This window comes from Hibiscus syriacus, unplaced genomic scaffold, assembly GCF_006381635.1.
Source record: "Hibiscus syriacus cultivar Baekdansim isolate YM2019G1 unplaced genomic scaffold, ASM638163v2 tig00111311_pilon, whole genome shotgun sequence".
NCBI lineage: Eukaryota > Viridiplantae > Streptophyta > Magnoliopsida > Malvales > Malvaceae > Hibiscus > Hibiscus syriacus.
The window spans coordinates 1906352-1925051 of NW_024063054.1; the positions used below are offsets into that span (position 1 = coordinate 1906352).

The 18700-nt window shown below is 36.1% G+C and overlaps 2 protein-coding genes across 2 annotated transcripts; both read left to right on the forward strand.

The window, feature by feature from the left end:
- Positions 1-10776: 10776 nt before the first annotated feature.
- Positions 10777-12543, forward strand: LOC120158313 (galactinol synthase 1-like). The gene is made up of 3 exons (XM_039169187.1): positions 10777-11214; positions 11466-11921; positions 12020-12543. The coding sequence occupies exons 1-3, from the start codon at positions 10885-10887 to the stop codon at positions 12242-12244; spliced, it is 1011 nt and encodes a 336-aa protein (XP_039025118.1). The 5' UTR covers positions 10777-10884; the 3' UTR covers positions 12245-12543.
- A 1216-nt stretch (positions 12544-13759) lies between these two features.
- On the forward strand, positions 13760-14227 carry LOC120158438 (pectinesterase inhibitor 5-like). The gene has a single exon (XM_039169274.1). The coding sequence runs from the start codon at positions 13760-13762 to the stop codon at positions 14225-14227; it is 468 nt and encodes a 155-aa protein (XP_039025205.1).
- Positions 14228-18700: the final 4473 nt, after the last annotated feature.

Here is an 18700-nt window from a genome sequence, read left to right on the forward strand (position 1 = left end):
TCGATTCCCCCCTAATGGAAAAATTTAAATTTTGGTTCATTAAACTAGCTTAAGTTATTAACATCAAGTTTAAGGTTTAGGCTTCTGATAATTGTTTTGAAATGTTATATTTATATAGATATTGAGCCTAAACAAGTACCAGAACAATCAAAGAATTAGGATTGAATCAAAGAAAGGCTAAGGTGAGTGCAATTTAATTTGTGCTTATGTTATAAAACGAACATTGGCTCGCGATGAGCCAGTGACGGAGTTACTATAGTAAGAAGTAACTCTTAAAATGTTATGGTATGTGACATGATTATATATATGAACATAAGTAAACAAGACATTACATAGGTGCTTAAAGAAGAACATGAGAAATAAAATAAGCCGTGTGATAAGGATACAGAGAATGAAATGAATAACATGAAAGGTATGTATGTTTGATTATATGAGTGATATATGTGATGTATTGGAAATATATGAGAACAAGAGATGACATGATTTGTATGATGTATGAATTCATGAGTAAAGGCATATGTGAATATAATTTGTATGCATTATATGTCATGTGAACATAAGAGGATAGAACATGTTATATGATATAAGAATAAAATATGGATCAAATGATATATATGGTTATGTGAATTCATACAAAGTGATACGAGCTATGTGACATATGAATATGAAATCATATGATAAGTGATATGAATTATACGAAAATAAACTACATGATGAATTATACATATGGTATGTGACAGAAGAGAAAGAAATATGTGATCATATGAAATGTGATAAAGAGCTATGTGAAAGAACAAGTGATATGAAATGTATAAATGATAATGCCCATGTTATGTGATATGAGAGCTAGTGGTATAGTTGGCATGCCAAGAGTCGAGGGTTACCTATGTTCTAAGGAACATATAGACAATTTACCTAGGTTCTTCAGGACCTATGGACAGTTTCTAAGGTTCTTTATGACCTCTGGATAGGTCCTTCGGGAAAAATTTCATATGCCACTCAGTGGGACTTATACGAGCTATGGTGACAGCAATAGTGCATAACCTCAATGTATTCGAATACCTTGAGTTCTCAATAATGTACATGGGCCTATAAAAGATATCAAAAGTATTTGTATTATTATATGATATCGTGATATTATTGTTTACACTAAATTATTTGTGTATATGAGCTAATAAAGAGATAATGATCACTACAATATATGTTATGTATATGCTTTTGGTGATATAAAATGTTTCACAGGAATTATATGATGTTATATGGTACACATAAAAGATAAGTACAAGATCATGATAATGAGGTTATTGTGGATAATGATGGTATAGATGCATGTATTCAATTTGTTATATGAAATGTTTATAGTTTTATTATATGTTTTATATGCCTCACTAAGTCAACGACTTAGCGTGTGACTGTTTCACGCGTAGGTTCCGAGAAGAGGAAGAATGATAAAAGTTAAGCAAGACAGGTCAGTTTCTCCTTTCCAAAGATCATATCAAAAAAGAAATGTATAGTATGTATTTTGTAATAAGGATAGTGGTTGGCATATAAATAAAGGATTAAATCCGATATGTTCTAATTAGTTTTGAAAAGTCATACGATTGAGTTTTGTAATGTTTTAAATGCTTATATGTAATTGATAAATTTTATACGGATGGAAGCTTAGGTTTTTATGAAGTTATATATATTTTACGAAAGTATTGTAGCAGTACTGTAGTAAGGTATCAATTCCATGTAGCAGGGGAATCAGTTCCCCTCTGACATTCTGGAAAATTTTAACATTTGGTATTATTCATGGTACTGTTCATACGGTACTGCTCACTGTTCATACCATATTTTATTGTTCATAAAACATATATTTTCTTAAATTGGTTATAACAAACATGATTCAACAATATATTATCATATTTTCTTAAAAAGAGTTCAAATGTTTTGATATTTTGTAAGAATATCGTTTTTAAAAGTTAATGTGACATCTCGGACTCGTATTCGGGTCGGATACGGGTTGGGGTGTTACACCATTGGGGACAGGTAAGTGAGTCAGGCCGAAATTAATTTTCGGTTATCTTTTTTTAGCAAAAATTACAAGTTTAAATTTTAATTTATTTGTTTGATTTTAATTATTTATCTTTGATTATTTTTCAAATAAATAGTTGTACTGACTTTTGTTTTAATGATTTCAGATTTTTTTTAAAGTTTCTATCTCTATCTCTATACCCGAGCTCCAAACCCGTCTTAAGTAGGGGTGAAAGCGACGTTCTCGTGAGAATTTATTCTCCGTATGGGCCTAGCAAGTAACCTTCGAGATTCATATACCTTATACTTTCGTGTGAATTTATTCTCCGTATGGGCATAAGGGAATGTTTCCTCTCGAGTACCCTTTTTAGAACCTAAACCGGGAGACTACAAGGAGTTAGAGCCCACCCCAAAACCTCATTGTAAACACTAGGTTGCTTTGATATTATTGCATACTTTATTTCATGTTCAAAGCATGTGAACTAGAAGTTTATACGGTTAGGACTTGTTCAAATCAACTTGTGGGATAGAGATCATGTCCGGGTAGGAATAATAAGCATGTGGGGTAGATATCATGTGGGGTAGTACTAAAACCTTTCTGCATCCAAAAGAGGTATTGATCCATAAAAAATGTGTTTATTAAACGTAAATGATTTGCATTAATGGACAAAGGGGTTATAATACAAGAGACGAAAAACTCAGAAGTCCAGCTATGGTCTGAATAGACTGAGATTTACACTGTGCACGCCAAAAGTCAACTTTTTGAGCTGGCAAAGGTTGCAGGGGCAAGACGAGAAAATGTTTACTGGCCTGGGGAGTCCCTTCAAAGGAAACAAGATGACAAAACGATAGCTGAGACAGGAGGTCATTGCTGACGAATTCAAGAAACAGGCTTCGAATAGTTACTCCAATGGTGTTTAGCCATTGCATTCATTCGAGACTTTTTAGAGCAAACGGCTCGTCACTTGCACAGTTTAGCCAGAGAAGCTGGAACGGTTCGACAGGGCATTCAACCAGTGACAGAAAAAAGGTAGAAGATGAATTAACTTGTCAGAAGATGTTCAGGGTCTATACCTTTAAAATGTTTTTTTGTCTCATAAGACGTAACACTTTTGTCCCCAATAAGGATTATTTATAATAACAAAAACATTTTTTGGATCAATGCCTCGAACATTTCATGCATCATGTATTCTTGCATATTTCACATTTTTTTTATTTCATTCAAGAGTTGGACACACCTCATCCACATAACACTCGTTCAAATAGAAAAAGCGAGAATTCTATGATGAAAGAAATGACACTTCTGAAGCAGAAATCTGTTCATCTGAGAGTACATCAAAAGGAGACCCGACAAGTGAAACGGTTGAAAAATGGGGAGCAAGTGCAGATGAAGGCCCTAATCCTCGACATTCTGGGCATCCTGAGGCTTTATTCCATTTTGCAACATCCTGTTTGGACTTGTTTTATGAACTTTCTCATATTCTTTTTTAAACTTGTTTTTGAACTTTGACATATTTCTTTTTTATGAGGATATTTCAATGAATTTACATTAAGAATTGAATCGAATTTACAACTTGAAATTCTTTGAATATCGGCTGAATTAAAAAACTTTGTAAATGATTAAGAGTTACAAATCTTTGACAAAGTAACACGATTAAAAGCCGATAAAACAAAGGACTTTGCCTTACCCAGAATATACACTCGAACACCATATCCTTCTCTTACAAGAACCGATATAGCCTTATATTCTCATCAAGGTATAAACAAGAGGCTTGGCCTTTAGGTATGCTTAGGTACAGACAACATAGGTATCTTTTGCATATGACATTATTATACTTTTTGTTTAAGACGTTCAGTGATGATAATGATCTTCACAGATGGAATAGTCGAGTAATCAAATCTAGTTTAGGCCAGTTGTTTGGGAAATTGAACTCTAAAGATGAGATTCCTTGACTTTCAAAAACACCTAGACTATAACAAGTTCTTATTAACAAACTTAAGAAGTTGAATCCGTATACCCAAATTATAATTATATATATATATATATATATATTATATATATATATATATATACACAATAAAGCTTGAGTTATCCCTCTAGAGCGATTGGTTAAACGCCCCGACTTCAAGGATAAGATTCAGCTAGCCTGATAAAGGCGATTATAATATACAATAAAGCTTGAGTTATCCCTCTAGAGCAATTGGTTAAACGCCCCAGCTTTATGGATAATATTCAACTAGTTTGATAAAGGTGATTATAATATCTATACAATGATATTAAACTGTCCCTCTAGAGCAATTGGTTAAACGCACCAGATTTATAGATTCAGCTAGCCAGACAGTGACAAATTTAAATAAGGAGTTTCGGGAAAAATGAACTAAGGGAGTTTAGGAACGCCTGTTATAGTCAATTTCACAAGAGCACTCAAGAATTTTATTTTTAAACCGATATTTCTGCGCTACCTTTGTTAGATGAGCTTACAAAACTTGAACAAATGGAAGATTTCAAAGAAACGAAATAGAAGATCTAGTAATTGATAATGCTAGTTGTGTCATTTTGCCCGCGTCCAATTAAAATGCCAAGCAAAAAAAACATGTTGCAATGACCGAAAAAATGACATTTTTTTATGGCTGAAACCATAGGTCAACCTAAAGCCAACTCATCCACTTGAATATTTTTCAAAGAGCTATAACTCTGGAAGCATTAAAAGAGTTATTGATTCATTTGATATTCTTTGAACTCATGTTTATAATTTGATTCGATTTGATTGCGAGCCTAAATTAAGAGGCAATGTTTTACAGAATTCTTGCATTTTTATATCTTTTTTCTTCCCTCCTAAGATAAGAGAAATGAGAAAAACATTTTCAAACAGGACAGTCTCAAATGTGAAAGGTCCTGGAAGGTGCTAAGGCTCATTTTGCCTTTATTGAAGAAAGAACGAACAATGCCAAATTTTGAGCATTTCACAAGACAATCAGTCCGGGAGATCAGATAGAACTTGTGACATTACTAATAACCTGAGAAGAAAATGGGGCATGGTCGATTCCAAGGACAAGACGACAAAAATAAGGCTCTATCAAAGGGATAAAACAGAATTATTTCATGTTGCATGAATCTTAGACATACTTAAGAGCATCACATTTATCATTTTTAGCATACATAATTTTTTGCAGCTTTTTGAGTCAAGTTTCAACTTCAAGACGAAAGACACTCGATTCAAAAGCATATTCAAAAGTTGATGGTGGTTGCTCGACCTCATAGCGAAGGGGCGAATGTCTGACAACAAAACAACTTTTCGAGTCTCGTTCAGAGTCAATTTGAACTTCACAGCGAATGATATTGAACTCGAAGTGACATAATTTACTCGAGATTGGATTTCAACTTCACAACGAAGGTTATTCAACTCAAAGCAACATACAATACTTGGATTTCAACTTCACGACGAAGATATTCAAGTCAAGGCTCAACTTCACAACGAATAGGCCATCCATGATTTGAACTTCACGACGAAGGATATCGTGCCAACTCTATATTAGATTACAACTTCACGACGAAGGATATCCAATTCAAAGCTCAACTTCAAGGAAAAGGGCCTTCTCAGTTTCATTCAGAGCCAATTTCAACTTCACGGCGAAGGATATTGGACTCGAAACAATACAAGCTTGGATTTCAACTTCACAACGAAGGATATTCAAGTCAATGATCAACTTCACAACGAAGGGGCCATCCACGGTTTCAACTTCACGACGAAGGGAATCGTGCTCACCAGTAACATTCATCTTTAAGATTGGATTTCAACTTCACGATGAATGATATCCAATTCAAGGCTCAACTTCACAACGAAGGGGCCATACACGGTTTCAACTTCACGACGAAGGGAATCGTGCTCACCAATGACATTCATCTTTAGATTGGATTTAAACTTCACGATGAACGATATCCAATTCAAGGCTAACTTCACAACGAATGGGCTATCCACAGTTTCAACTTCATGACGAAGGGAATCGTGCTCACCAGCAACATTCCTCTTTAGATTGGATTTCAACTTCACGATGAAGGATATATAATTCAAGGCTCAACTTCACAACGAAGGGGCTATCCACTGTTTCAACTTCACAACGAAGGGAATCGTGCTCACCAGCAACATTCATATTTAAGATTGGATTTTAACTTCACGATGAAGGATATCCAATTTAAGGCTCAACTTCACAACGAATGGGCCATCCACGATTTCAACTTCACGACAAAGGGAATCGTGCTCACCAGTGACATTCATCTTTAGATTGGATTTCAACTTCACGATGAAGAATATCCAATTCAAGGCTTAACTTCATAACGAATGGGCCATCCATGGTTTCAAATCCTGAATAGGATATCGTGTTTATTTGCAACATAGCTCACGACAAAAAGGGTTATTTTCCAACCAAAGACCTTCGAGTTCGACTACACTCAGCTCCAAGGTGCATCATTTGCAGTATAACTCAAGGCTAGAAGGGTTATTTGCCAACAAAAGACCTTCAAGTTCGACTACACTCAACTCAAAGACATATTATTTGCAGCATAACTCAAGGCTTGAAGGGTTATCTGCCAACCAAATACATTCGAGTTCGACTACACTCAGCTCCAAGGCACATCATTTGCAGCATAGCTCAAAGAAAGAAGGGTTATTTGCCAACAAAAGACCTTCGAGTTCGACTACGCTCAGCTCCAAGGCACATTATGTGCAGCATAACTCAAGGCTAGAAGGGTTATCTGCCAATAAAAGACCTTCGAGTTCGGTTACACTCAGCTCAAAGAAATATCATTTACAGCTTAGCTCAAGGTAAGAAGGGCTATCTGTCAACAAAATTTTCAATTTTGATTCCATTCAGCTCGATGACACATCAATCACACTACTTTCCAGTGGTAGCCAAGGTTTTCAAGTCGAGAAGATGACCTGGGTTAGCCGTCCCTTAGTGACAATAAACCATTTTTCCGGCAGCATAGCTTAAGTCGAGAAAAGTTATCTATCAACAAAGACCTTCCGAGTTTGATTTTATTCAGCTCGATGGCCTATTAACCATAGGGTGGAGTCAATGAACTATTTTCCAGTCGAATTTTCAAACCAATGTCTTTAAACCGAGAAGAAGACCAAAGTTGACTACAATTTAGCAACGAGAAGCCACATTTCGATTCAAATTCCGAACTACAGCTTCAATTCCATGTCGTTTCAAGATGAACTCGACTTCACAACGGAGGAGCCATCCGCAACTCAATTCGACAAGGAGTTATTCTTAATTTTCAACTCCGCTGAACGAAAATTTGTGTCCTTTTATCTTTGTCTTATTTTTCGTTCCACGAAAAAAGACAAAGAGGGGCAGTTGTAAACACTCATTTTCGTCCCATTTTTTTTATTTTTTATATACATACATATATATATATATATATTATATAGTTTGCAAATGATTTTTTGAAATATATATAATATATAGTTTTTAAAACATTTTGAAAACATAAATATTATATAGTTTTTTAAACATTTTGAAAACATATATATATTATAGTTTTTTAAAACATTTTGAAAATATATAATATATAGTTTTTAAAACATTTTCGAAAACTATATAATTTTGAAAACATATTTAAAAAATATATAATATATAATTTTAAATATTTTTGAAAATATATATTATATAAGTTTTTGGAAAATGTTTATACATATATATATATATATATATATATATATATCATGGTTATTTATTTTTATTTTTATTATTTTTATTTTCTTTTCATTTTCTTTTCTAGATCCAGCAAGGGTCCAATATGTCCAAAGTGGGCGAGAGTCCAAATCCGTTCGAGTCCAGCATCGGTTAAACGGGCCTGAACCAGTCCAGGTTCATTACGGTTGCAAAACCCTAATCTATCAAGTCAAAAAGTCCAACGCCGTATCTGATCTTGGACTGTTGGATCTGACCCAATCCAACGGTCGAGATCAAGGGTTCCAGAAGATCGAAAGTCATCGGTTAGCCAAGGATTTCGACGATGTGCAGCACCAAAATCGGAGCTACCCGGACTGAACCATCCGAGATCACCGAGAACAGCCCCGGAATATCTGGGATCAACTCCAACCATAACCGGAAATGGCCCCAACGGAAGCCTATAAATATCAAGGCATCAACGAACAGAAAAAGGACAATACACACAGAACGATCGAAACCACAGAACCACAGCCAAAACCGATAGTATCAACACAAAAAAATAGTAAACTAAAGCATCAACAACAACACGGCCAACAAAAGTAAACCGAAAACCAAGAGTGCCACAAAACACCACAACAATGATTGCCGAGAACCATCGAAACCAAAAAACAACATACAACGGTGAGCAAAACCCACATGCAAAAATGCTAAAAACTAAAACATCAACCACAAAGCCACGAAGGGCCATTGGGAGCCGAAGAGTCGCCGGAACTCAAGAGACGCCGGTTTTAAAGGTAATAATCTCAGTCGATCAAAGGTAAGTAATTCGAATCGAATGTTTTAAATTTCAATTTAAATTTAAATTAAAGACAACCTATAAATTAATTGGTACCGAAAGAGCAGTTCAAGGGTGCTAATCCTTCCTTGACCGTAACCGACTCCCGAACCCGACACATTTCTGGTAAAACCCAGATCAGGTAAGATGGTGTCCGATCTACCTAAAAATCATTTTTAAAGTGATCGGTGGCGACTCTAACCCAATTATTCAAGTCGAAGCATAATTCTAGGTCCAACCGAAAGACGACCGCGATAATATTTTTGGTACATTAATGTTATTTATTCTTTAAATATAGGTAAAGAATCTTTATTTCAATCTTTCATCCAAACCTTTAATTTATTAATAAAGATCTAAAATTTTAGATTAGTGATTGAGATATGCGATCTACACTTATTTAATGTAACGTAGCAAATATACATAAAAGAAGTTGAATATTTAAAATTGAATCGTTTCGTATTGATGTAAATTGAATATTTAATAATGATTATATTAAAAGAATCGCACGATATTTTTAAATTACTTTTTAAAGTTTGTTTTATATGAAGTGATATTTAAATTATTACTATTATTTATTTATTTGAAAATATAATTAATAAAAATATTAAATTTTTTGTTACGTTTTATTTTACGATAAAATGAGAAAAAAGATAGTTTAAATATATATTTTCCAAAAAAAAATCTTAAGGCTTAATTTTAGAATATATATATATATTATTTAAAAACAAAATTTTAAAAGAAATTTTACCAAAATTCGCTCTGTTGCAGTTTATTTTCATACTCTGCGGTTATCACATTTCCTTTGTGTTAAGGGTGGTGGTAATAGTTTTTCCGGCCACGTTCCTGTCATTTCTTTCCTCATTATTTTTTTCGTTAATTTTCCTTTATTTTTAATTTTTTTAATTATATTTTATCATACTTATAATAATGTGTTTCCTTTTTTTAGTCAAGGGTATTATAGGTATCGATGTTTTTGAACTTTCGGTGTATTGGTCTTCTTTTTGTTGTATGTTTCTACGAAATTTCTTGGTTGCTTGATTTCCAGATGTGTGGCTTATTTGTTCGTTTGTATGCTACATTCTGTTGATTGTCAGATATATGTGTCAAATGAGATTGCAGTTAAAGGGGTTGGTTTTTCATTCATCTGCTTTAGATATTTTTCAAAATTTTCTTCTTTATGTTTGGTGCTCGAAAATGTCGGAGTATTTTGTCTTTGTATGTTGTTGCTTCAATTGTTCAAGCTCTTACTCATCATACTATCATTAATTTTGAGACGTGTATAATTTCCTCTGAAAAATTTATTCATGTATTATGATTTTGATTTAAATTTAAGGATTTTTATCTATGAAATTTTAAGGGTTTTTAGTGTATAATTTTTTTATTCAAATTCGAGTAATATAATATAGGGTAAAGAACACAAATAGATCCTAATTATAGGATAATACTTTATTAAGTATCTCGATTATTAAAAGTTATAAAATGGTCCTTCGACTATGGAGTATTGCATTGTTGAGTCCATTGACTATTAAAAATTACAAAATGATCACTTTACTATTCATTATGTTCCAAATTAGTCTCTTTCCGTTAAAAAATTTACGGTTGTTTAAGGTGGATGTTAACATGATGACTGGATATGATAGTCATTTGAGATTTTAAGATCAAATTTTATCATATCACGATCATGAAGTTAACGTTCAACTTAGAATATCGTCTATTTTTTTAAACGAAAAATGACGAGTTTGGAACATAATGAATATTCGGGTCATCGTTTTGTAATTTTTAATAGTCGAATGATTCAACAAAACAACACGTTATAATAAAAACCCATTTTAAAACTTTCAATAATAGAAAAACTTAATAAAATAATATCGTATAATCGAATACCATTTGCGTTCTTTACTCTGTAAAATATACATGTGTATAAATTTAGATCTCTATCTTTAAAAAAAAATCTCCATCTATGCACCAAATAACAGGTGATTAAAACTCTCTTCCCCTTTGACAATTTAACTAAAAATAAAACAAGGACCTTATGGCGTCTTCCATTGCAATTTGCAACAATTTATCAGATATATGGGCATATATCCTGAAGTTTCTCGAAACCAATATTCTCACCGTTGGATCATCATACTGACACATGTACGGCAAAATTTTCCTACATTTCCGGTCCCGTAGCATAAAATATTTTGCATTTACTGTCTAGGTTCATTGGTGGGCTTTCTATTTAAACAGCTTCTTCCATCACTTTGTCCACAAGGAAAGTAAAAACCTTAGTAAAGCCATTTCCATAAGAGTTCTCTGCAGTCCTCTTAATTTATAGCCATCTCCTCATTGCCCTCTGTGTTCCATTTTCCATGGCTCCTGAACTGGTTCCTTCCGGTGATAAAACCAACGTTTTCGCTAAACCGGTCACCATGCGCAGTCGTGCTTACGTCACGTTCCTGGCCGGTAATAGGGACTACGTGAGAGGCGTCTTGGGGTTAGGCAAAGGGTTAAGGAAGGTGAAATCTGCGTACCCTTTGGTGGTTGCCGTTTTACCCGACGTGCCCGAGGAGCACAGGCGGGTCCTGGTGAACCAGGGTTGTATCGTACGAGAGATCGAACCCGTTTATCCGCCTGAGAACCAGACCCAGTTCGCCATGGCTTACTACGTCATCAATTATTCCAAGCTCCGTATTTGGGAGGTACGTTGTTCCCTACTTTCAACCGTGGTTATTTTTCTGGTACGATCTTACACGTGTCGAACTCTCATGCATTGCAATTTGCATCATACTCTTGTCATGAAAATCCTTTGGTTGTTTTACGAGATTACCCTTTACTGAATAGCACGATTAGATCTGTTCGATGGATGTTAAGAGTTATTTACTGAACTTAATTTGACGCTTCTTGCGTTATTTTATATTTTAATAATTTTTAATTAACGTTGTGCTTACAGTTCGTGGAATACAGTAAGATGATATACCTTGACGGCGACATTCAGGTATACGATAACATTGATCACCTGTTTGATATGCCTGATGGGCATTTCTACGCCGTGATGGACTGTTTCTGCGAGAAAATTTGGAGCCACGCCCCACAATATAAGATCGGTTACTGCCAACAGTGCCCCGACAAGGTGAATTGGCCTTCAGAGATGGGTAATCCCCCTTCTCTTTACTTCAATGCCGGAATGTTCGTGTTCGAGCCCAACCTTGCGACCTATGAAACGCTGTTGAACACCCTCAAAATCACAACCCCAACCCCATTTGCGGAACAGGACTTCTTGAACATGTTCTTTAAGGACGTTTACAAGCCCATTCCTCTAATTTACAACCTTGTTCTTGCCATGTTATGGCGTCATCCCCAGAACGTGGAGCTCGAAAAAGTTAAAGTCGTTCACTATTGTGCAGCGGTAAGTACACAGTACTTCCCTCTCTGTTTTCTTTTCTTCTTGGTGTAAATGTTGTTGGTCTTGACTCTTGATTATCATGTTGTGATGGGATTAAACAGGGATCGAAGCCCTGGAGGTACACAGGGAAAGAAGACAACATGCAAAGAGAGGACATCGAGATGCTTGTGCAGAAATGGTGGGACGTTTACAACGAAGACTCGCTTGATTACAAGGAGTCCACTGCTGCTGATGGAGAGACGGAGCCTATTAGCTTGCAACCCTTCCTGACGGCACTCTCGGAAGCCGGTCCTGTCCAAGTGATGGCCGCCCCATCAGCGGCGTAAAAACTGCCGATTCTTTTTTTATAACGACGATAAAAATAAAAATAAAAAAGCGTCTAAGATGTAAAAATTATTGTTTCAAGCTTTTAGGTTTTGGGTTTTTTACCACAAGTAATATGGGTGAGCTATGGTGAATCAAAGTCGAGTGCCAATTTGACGCGTGGGGAGTTGGATGTGTCTGTTGATAGTGTGCCTTTCACAAAAGTCTCTTTTCAATGAAATGTGTCTACAAAAATGGGGAATTCTAATCTTAATTTTGCAGCAATGGTAACATGAAAACGACAGAACAAGTTTGTGAAACACAATAGCTGTTCATTCCAATATTTGGTTCCAATTAGTATTAACGTTTCTTGTAAAATATCTAATTATAAATTGGAATAATTTCTCAGTATTAATTTTCGAATTAAGGAGCACATAGTTTCCAGTTTTCATTTCCTTCAATTCTGGGTTTATAGAGTTATTGCCAACACCATTCCCACAAATCTTGCATTATCTATTGGTTTTTAATTTTCAAATCTCTGATTCAAATCTTTTACGCCATTAAGGTTTTTTTTTTCTGTATGAGAATTGAGAAATTTGTTAGGAAATCCATTTTCAAATAAATACATTTATAAATAACAGTTGTAATAAAACATTCCCTTATTTTTTTCCTTTCTTGGACTTTCGTTAATTAGTGCATAAAATATTATTTTTTTGGATAATCAAATTTTTATTACCCAAGAGCAGTAATATGCTACAAAACAATAGAGTAAGAAATACAAAGATCACCCAAAGCAAAACGGCAATCAACCCATCAAACTATACCCCATTGGTTACAAAGAAAAATATTAACATTGTCAATTCTACTTATAGTTCTTCCCCTTAGACGAAACCAACAATTTCCTTGATAGTTTTGAACATGTCTTCAACAGTAGAAGAATGACTTTGGAAAAGCCTCTTGTTTCTTTCCTTCCATATGGTGTAAATTAAGGCATTAGAAGAAACTTTCATAATGGTAGATAAAAGTGATTTTTCCTTCCAAAACACAGTAGCCCAACCGAAGAGAGCATCCCAAGAAGTATGTCTAAACCGTAAGCCATTGAGAGAAAAAAGAGTAGACCATAGGGATGAGGCAACCGGGCATTTGAAGAATAAGTGATTTCTCGTTTCCATAGTAGCATAACAAAATATGCAGTGACAGTCATTAACAAGCCCCATTTTATGTAGTCTTTCTTTCGTAGGAAGTCTGTCAAGAAATGCCATCCATGCTACAAGACTATGCTTAGGTATAAGAAGAGGGAACCAAAGCAAAGAGTGCCATTGCACTTTAGGATTTTTCATCCTGATCTTATTCCAGATTTTGCTTACATTCGAAACATCAGAAGACAAAATGCAGGATGATTCATTCCTTAATTTAAGAATCTTCTTTAAACTCTAGCTCATGTTTGGTTTAACCTCAACAGTCCATAAATCATTAGATAATACAATCATTAGCAAAAGAATGCTAGGAAAATGTCTTCCTTCAAATTCTTATATTCCATGACCTTAATTCCTCTACTCAACATCTTCTCTTATTCCTTCAATATCTGCAATGTCGATTGTGCATTGATCGATAGCATCTACAAGCCCGCCTTAGACTATGTATTTTATATTTCTCGAGTCGGCAACGACCCTCATGCGGTGAAAGCCGACCTACATGGCCTTGCCTTGGTCTCCATCTCGGTGATGGCCATTTATATTCAGGACACCCTCGATAAAATCTACAACCTTCTCCAACAATTGAAAGATCCGCTCTCACAAACTCGGCTTAAGCTCTGCCAAAGGGATTACAATGAGGCCTTGAGTGATTTTCGGAGCTCCTTCACCACTGCTTCGAGAGATTCTTTTTTCAAAGCCGCAGACTTGGTTAGAATCGGAACCAACAAGGTTATACGTTGCCACAATGTTGGAGAAAAGTTAAAGATATGGGCTGCATTTTTTAGCAAAATAAGGCCATCGAAATTCTAGAAATTCGGTGTAATAAATGAGTAGCTATTGTTGAAATGGAGATGGGAATATTGCAATTTTAGTCATTATATTTTTAGGGTATTTATAATATTAGTCCCTAAGGCTCAACTATAAATACCCTAGCTCATTTAGCTTCAAAATCATCCCAAAATCTAAAATCATTTCTTTCTCCCATTACTAGAGAGCTTTCTTGTGAGTAGTGAGTGTTTTGTAAACACCTGTAAATTTTCTCTCTTAGTAAAATATCTGCAGCTGTCCGGAGACGTAAGCAAAATTGGCTGAACTCCGTTATCAATTTCGGGTATTATTTTTCTGCTTTTATTTCGCATTCTCACTAATCTGGTTATAGAGAAATTACTCGTACTCGGTTTATTTCCCAACAACTGGTAATCAGAGCTTTTGGTTATGAATTTTGTCAATTTTTTTGCAAGGTTACTATTCATTACTATTCAAATGAATAGTGACTTTCGTGAATAGTAAAAATTTTGTCGTCGATACGAATTTGTCGACGGAGGTGTTCTAATACACAGCGGTTCACAGAAATTGTCAGAAACGATCCAAAGAAGCCAGATTCGAGTGGGAGCGATGGCTATAGACGAAGGGAAGGTGAAAATTGAGAAGTTCGATGGTGCGGACTTTGGCTTTTGGAAGATGCAGATTGAGGATTTTCTGTACCAGAAAAATCTATATCAACCTCTCTCAGGAAAGCAACCATAGGGCATGAAGAATGAAGACTGGGCTCTTCTCGACAGACAAGCCCTCGGAGTTATCCGAATGACGTTGTCCCGCAACGTTGCTTTCAACATAGCAAAGGAAAAGACCACGGCGGGTCTTATGGTGGCTCAATTTGCGGATGGCGGAAGGGGCATCAGTGGCTCAACACCTAAATGAGCTCAACACAATCACAACCCAGTTGAGTTCCGTGGAAATTGAATTTGATGATGAAGTTCGAGCTTTAATTCTCTTTTCATCTCTACCAAACTGTTGGAATGCTATTGTTACAGCAGTTAGCAGCTTGTCGGGAAATAGTAAATTGAAATTCGACGATGTTCGAGATCTGGTACTGAGCGAAGAAATTCGACGGAGAGAATCGGGTGAAGCATCAACCTCCTCAGCCTTGCACACGGAGTACAGAGGGAGAAATTCAGAGAGAAATTCAAATCGTGGCAGATCCAAATCTAGAAGAGGAAAATCAAGAACGTGAAAGAAAGATTTTACATGTTATAATTGTGGCAAGAAGGGTCACTTTAAAAGAGATTGTAGAGAACTGAAGAAAGATACCCGCGCACAGGAAGCCAACATGACAGAGGAGACAGGTGATGCCATGATTTTAAGCGTCAACAGTCTAATTGAATCATGGATCTTGGATTCAGGGGCATCTTTCCACTCCACCCCATGCCGAGAAATCATGGAGAACTATGTCAGTGGTGATTTTAGGAAGGTTCATCTAACTGATGATGAAACCTTGAAGATCGTCGGAAAAGGAGACATACGATTAAAACTGCCAAACCACCTGGACGCTGAAAGGAGTGAGACATATTCCTGGCATCAAAAGAAATTTGATTTCTGTAGGACAACTTGATGGAGAAGGATATAGCACAACCTTTTCAGGCTGTGAATGGAAGATTACCAAAGGAGCACTCGTCATTGCTCGTGGTAAGAAGATTGGTACTCTCTATGTAACCTTAAACTTAGAGAATATGATTGTTGCAGTAGATGCTGATGGAAAATCAAACCTATGGCACCAAAGGCTTGGTCATATGAGCGAGAGAGAGATGAAGACACTTTTGTAAAAAGGAAAGATGTCAGATCTAAAGAATGTAGATGTCGGACTATGCGAGGATTGCATCTTTGGCGAACAAAAGAAAGTCAGCTTTGCAAAGATTGGTAAGACATCCAAGGCTAAAAAGTTAGAGTTGGTTCATACTGATGTATGGGGACCATCTCCAGTTCCATCTCTTGCAGGCTCATTATATTATGTCACCTTCATCGATGATTCTACAAGGAATGTATGGGTTTATTTTCTGAAGAAGAAATCAGAAGTCTTTGATACCTTCAGAAAATGGAAGGCCATGGTGGAAAATGAGACTGGTTTGAAAGTCAAGCGGTTGAGGTCTGATAATGGAGGAGAGTACAAAAATAGTAGATTCAGAGAATTTTGCGCAAACAATAGGATCAAGATGGAGAGAACAGTTCCCATGACACTGCAGCTGAATGGCGTAGTAGAGCGCATGAACAGAACTCTGAATGAACGTGCCAGAAGCATGAGAATACACGTTGGCTTGCCCAAATTGCTATGGGCTGAAGCTATCAACACTGCAGCTTACCTGATCAACCGTGGGCCCTCAGTTCCCTTGGATGGCGAAATACCATAGGAAGTTTGGAGCAAGAAATAAATAAACCTTTCACACTTAAGAGTGTTTGGTTGTATTTCTTATGTACATATAGAATCTACTGAAAGAAGTAAACTTGATGCTAAGTCCAACAAATGTGCCTTTGTTGGTTATGGCGGTGATGAGTTCGGTTACCTGTTTTGGGATTACAAAAATCGAAAGATCATCAGAAGTAGATATTTCATTATCAATGAGAATGTGATGTAAAAAGATAGGTCAATTGTAGAATCAAATAGCTCCAATACCGAAGTTGAAAGAAATGAATTTACTGAGTTTGAGGAGATTTCTGGAAATGATGTTCAGATCAATCTTGAAGCAGTTCAAGAAGAACCACGCACACCAGAACTGAGACGCTCCTCCAGAATTCCTAAACCAACCCAACAATATTCTCCTTCTTTGCACTACTTGTTGCTGACTAACAATGGTGAACCAGAGTGCTATGATGAAGCAATGCAAGTGGAGTATTCAGTCAAGTGGGAGTCTTCCATGAAAGATGAGATGGACTCGCTTATGTCAAATCAGACATGAGAATTAGCTGAATTACCACCAGGCAAGAAAGCACTCCACAACAAGTGGATTTACAAGATCAAAGAAGAGCATGATGGGAGCAAACGCTACAAAGCGAGATTGGTTGTCAAAGGTTTTCAGTAGAAAGAAGGTATTGACTACAATGAAATTTTTTATCCAATCGTAAAACTGTCTACAATCAGACTGGTGTTGCAAATTGTAGCTGCAAAGAATTTACATCTTGAGCAGTTATATGTAAAGGCAACTTTCCTTCATGGTGATTTGGAGGAAGAAATCTATATGAGGCAGTCATAAGGCTTCATAAAGGAAAGCAAGAAAAACCTAGTATGCAGGTTGAAGAAGAGCTTGTATTGTTTAAAACAAGCTCCTAGACAGTGGTACAAGAAGTTCGATAGTTTCATGAGTAGTAGTGGTTTTACCAGATGCCAAGCAGATCATTGTTGCTACATCAAGAGGTTCGACAACAGCTTCATTATTTTATTGTTGTACGTTGATGACATGCTCGTTGCAGGCTCAGACATGCAAGAGATTATAAACTTGAAGCAAAAATTGTCGAAGCAGTTTGCTATGAAAGATCTGGGCGCTGCAAAGCAGATTCTTGGGATGAGGATCAAGAGAGACACAAAGTCGGGAACTTTGATGTTATCACAGGCTGAGTACATCAACAAAGTACTCTCCAGGTTCAATATACAAGATGCCAAACCAGTAAGTACACCTTTAGGTGTTCATTTTAGACTCTCCAAAGAACAGTCACCAAAGACGGAGGAAGAACGTGCACACATGGTGAAGGTGTCATATGCCTCAGCAATTGAAAGTCTAATGTATGCCATGGTTTGTACAAGACCAGATATTGCTCATGCAGTGGGAGTTGTTAGTAGGTACATGAATAATCCAGGCAAGATACACTGGGAAGCTGTCAAATGGATCCTCAGATATCTGCGAGGTACTACAAACAAAGCACTTTGTTTTAAAGGTGGAGATACAATACTGACAGACTATGTAGATGCTGACTTAGCCGAAAATGTTGACATCAGAAGGAGCACTACAGGGTATGTCTATACTCTAGGAGGTACTGCAGTGAGTTGGGTTTCTCAATTACAGAAGATAGTTTCTCTCTCCACAACTGAAGCAGAATATGTCGTTGTTACAGAATCCAGCAAAGAGTTGGTTTGGCTTCAAAGTTTCTTGGAAGAGTTAGGCAAGAAATAAGAAAACAATGTCTTGTATTGCGACAGTCAAAGTGCTATCCATCTAGCAAAAAATCCGTCTTTTCATTCCAGAATGAAGCACATACAATTACAATATCATTTTATCCAGTCTCTTCTGGAAGATGAGATTTTGAAACTTGAAAAGATTAGTGGAGCTCAAAATCCAGCAGACATGTTAACAAAGACGGTGACTACAGACAAACTGAAGTTGTGTTCAGCTTCAGTTGGCATGCTAGAGTAACAAGACCAGAAATACTGCTGCATTGATCGTGGTGTGAAGACAGATTAAAATCAGTCTTCAAGTGGGAGATTGTTGGAGAAAAGTCAAAGAAAGGGGTTATATT

Excerpts from the sequence above, each read along its gene's own strand:
- LOC120158313 (XM_039169187.1), top strand. The coding sequence starts at position 10,885 with ATGGCTCCTGAACTGGTTCCTTCCGGTGATAAAACCAACGTTTTCGCT. Across the intron at positions 11,215-11,465 it reads CCAAGCTCCGTATTTGGGAG|TTCGTGGAATACAGTAAGAT; the intron begins GTACGTTGTTCC and ends TTGTGCTTACAG. Across the intron at positions 11,922-12,019 it reads TCGTTCACTATTGTGCAGCG|GGATCGAAGCCCTGGAGGTA; the intron begins GTAAGTACACAG and ends GGGATTAAACAG.
- LOC120158438 (XM_039169274.1), top strand. The coding sequence starts at position 13,760 with ATGACCTTAATTCCTCTACTCAACATCTTCTCTTATTCCTTCAATATC.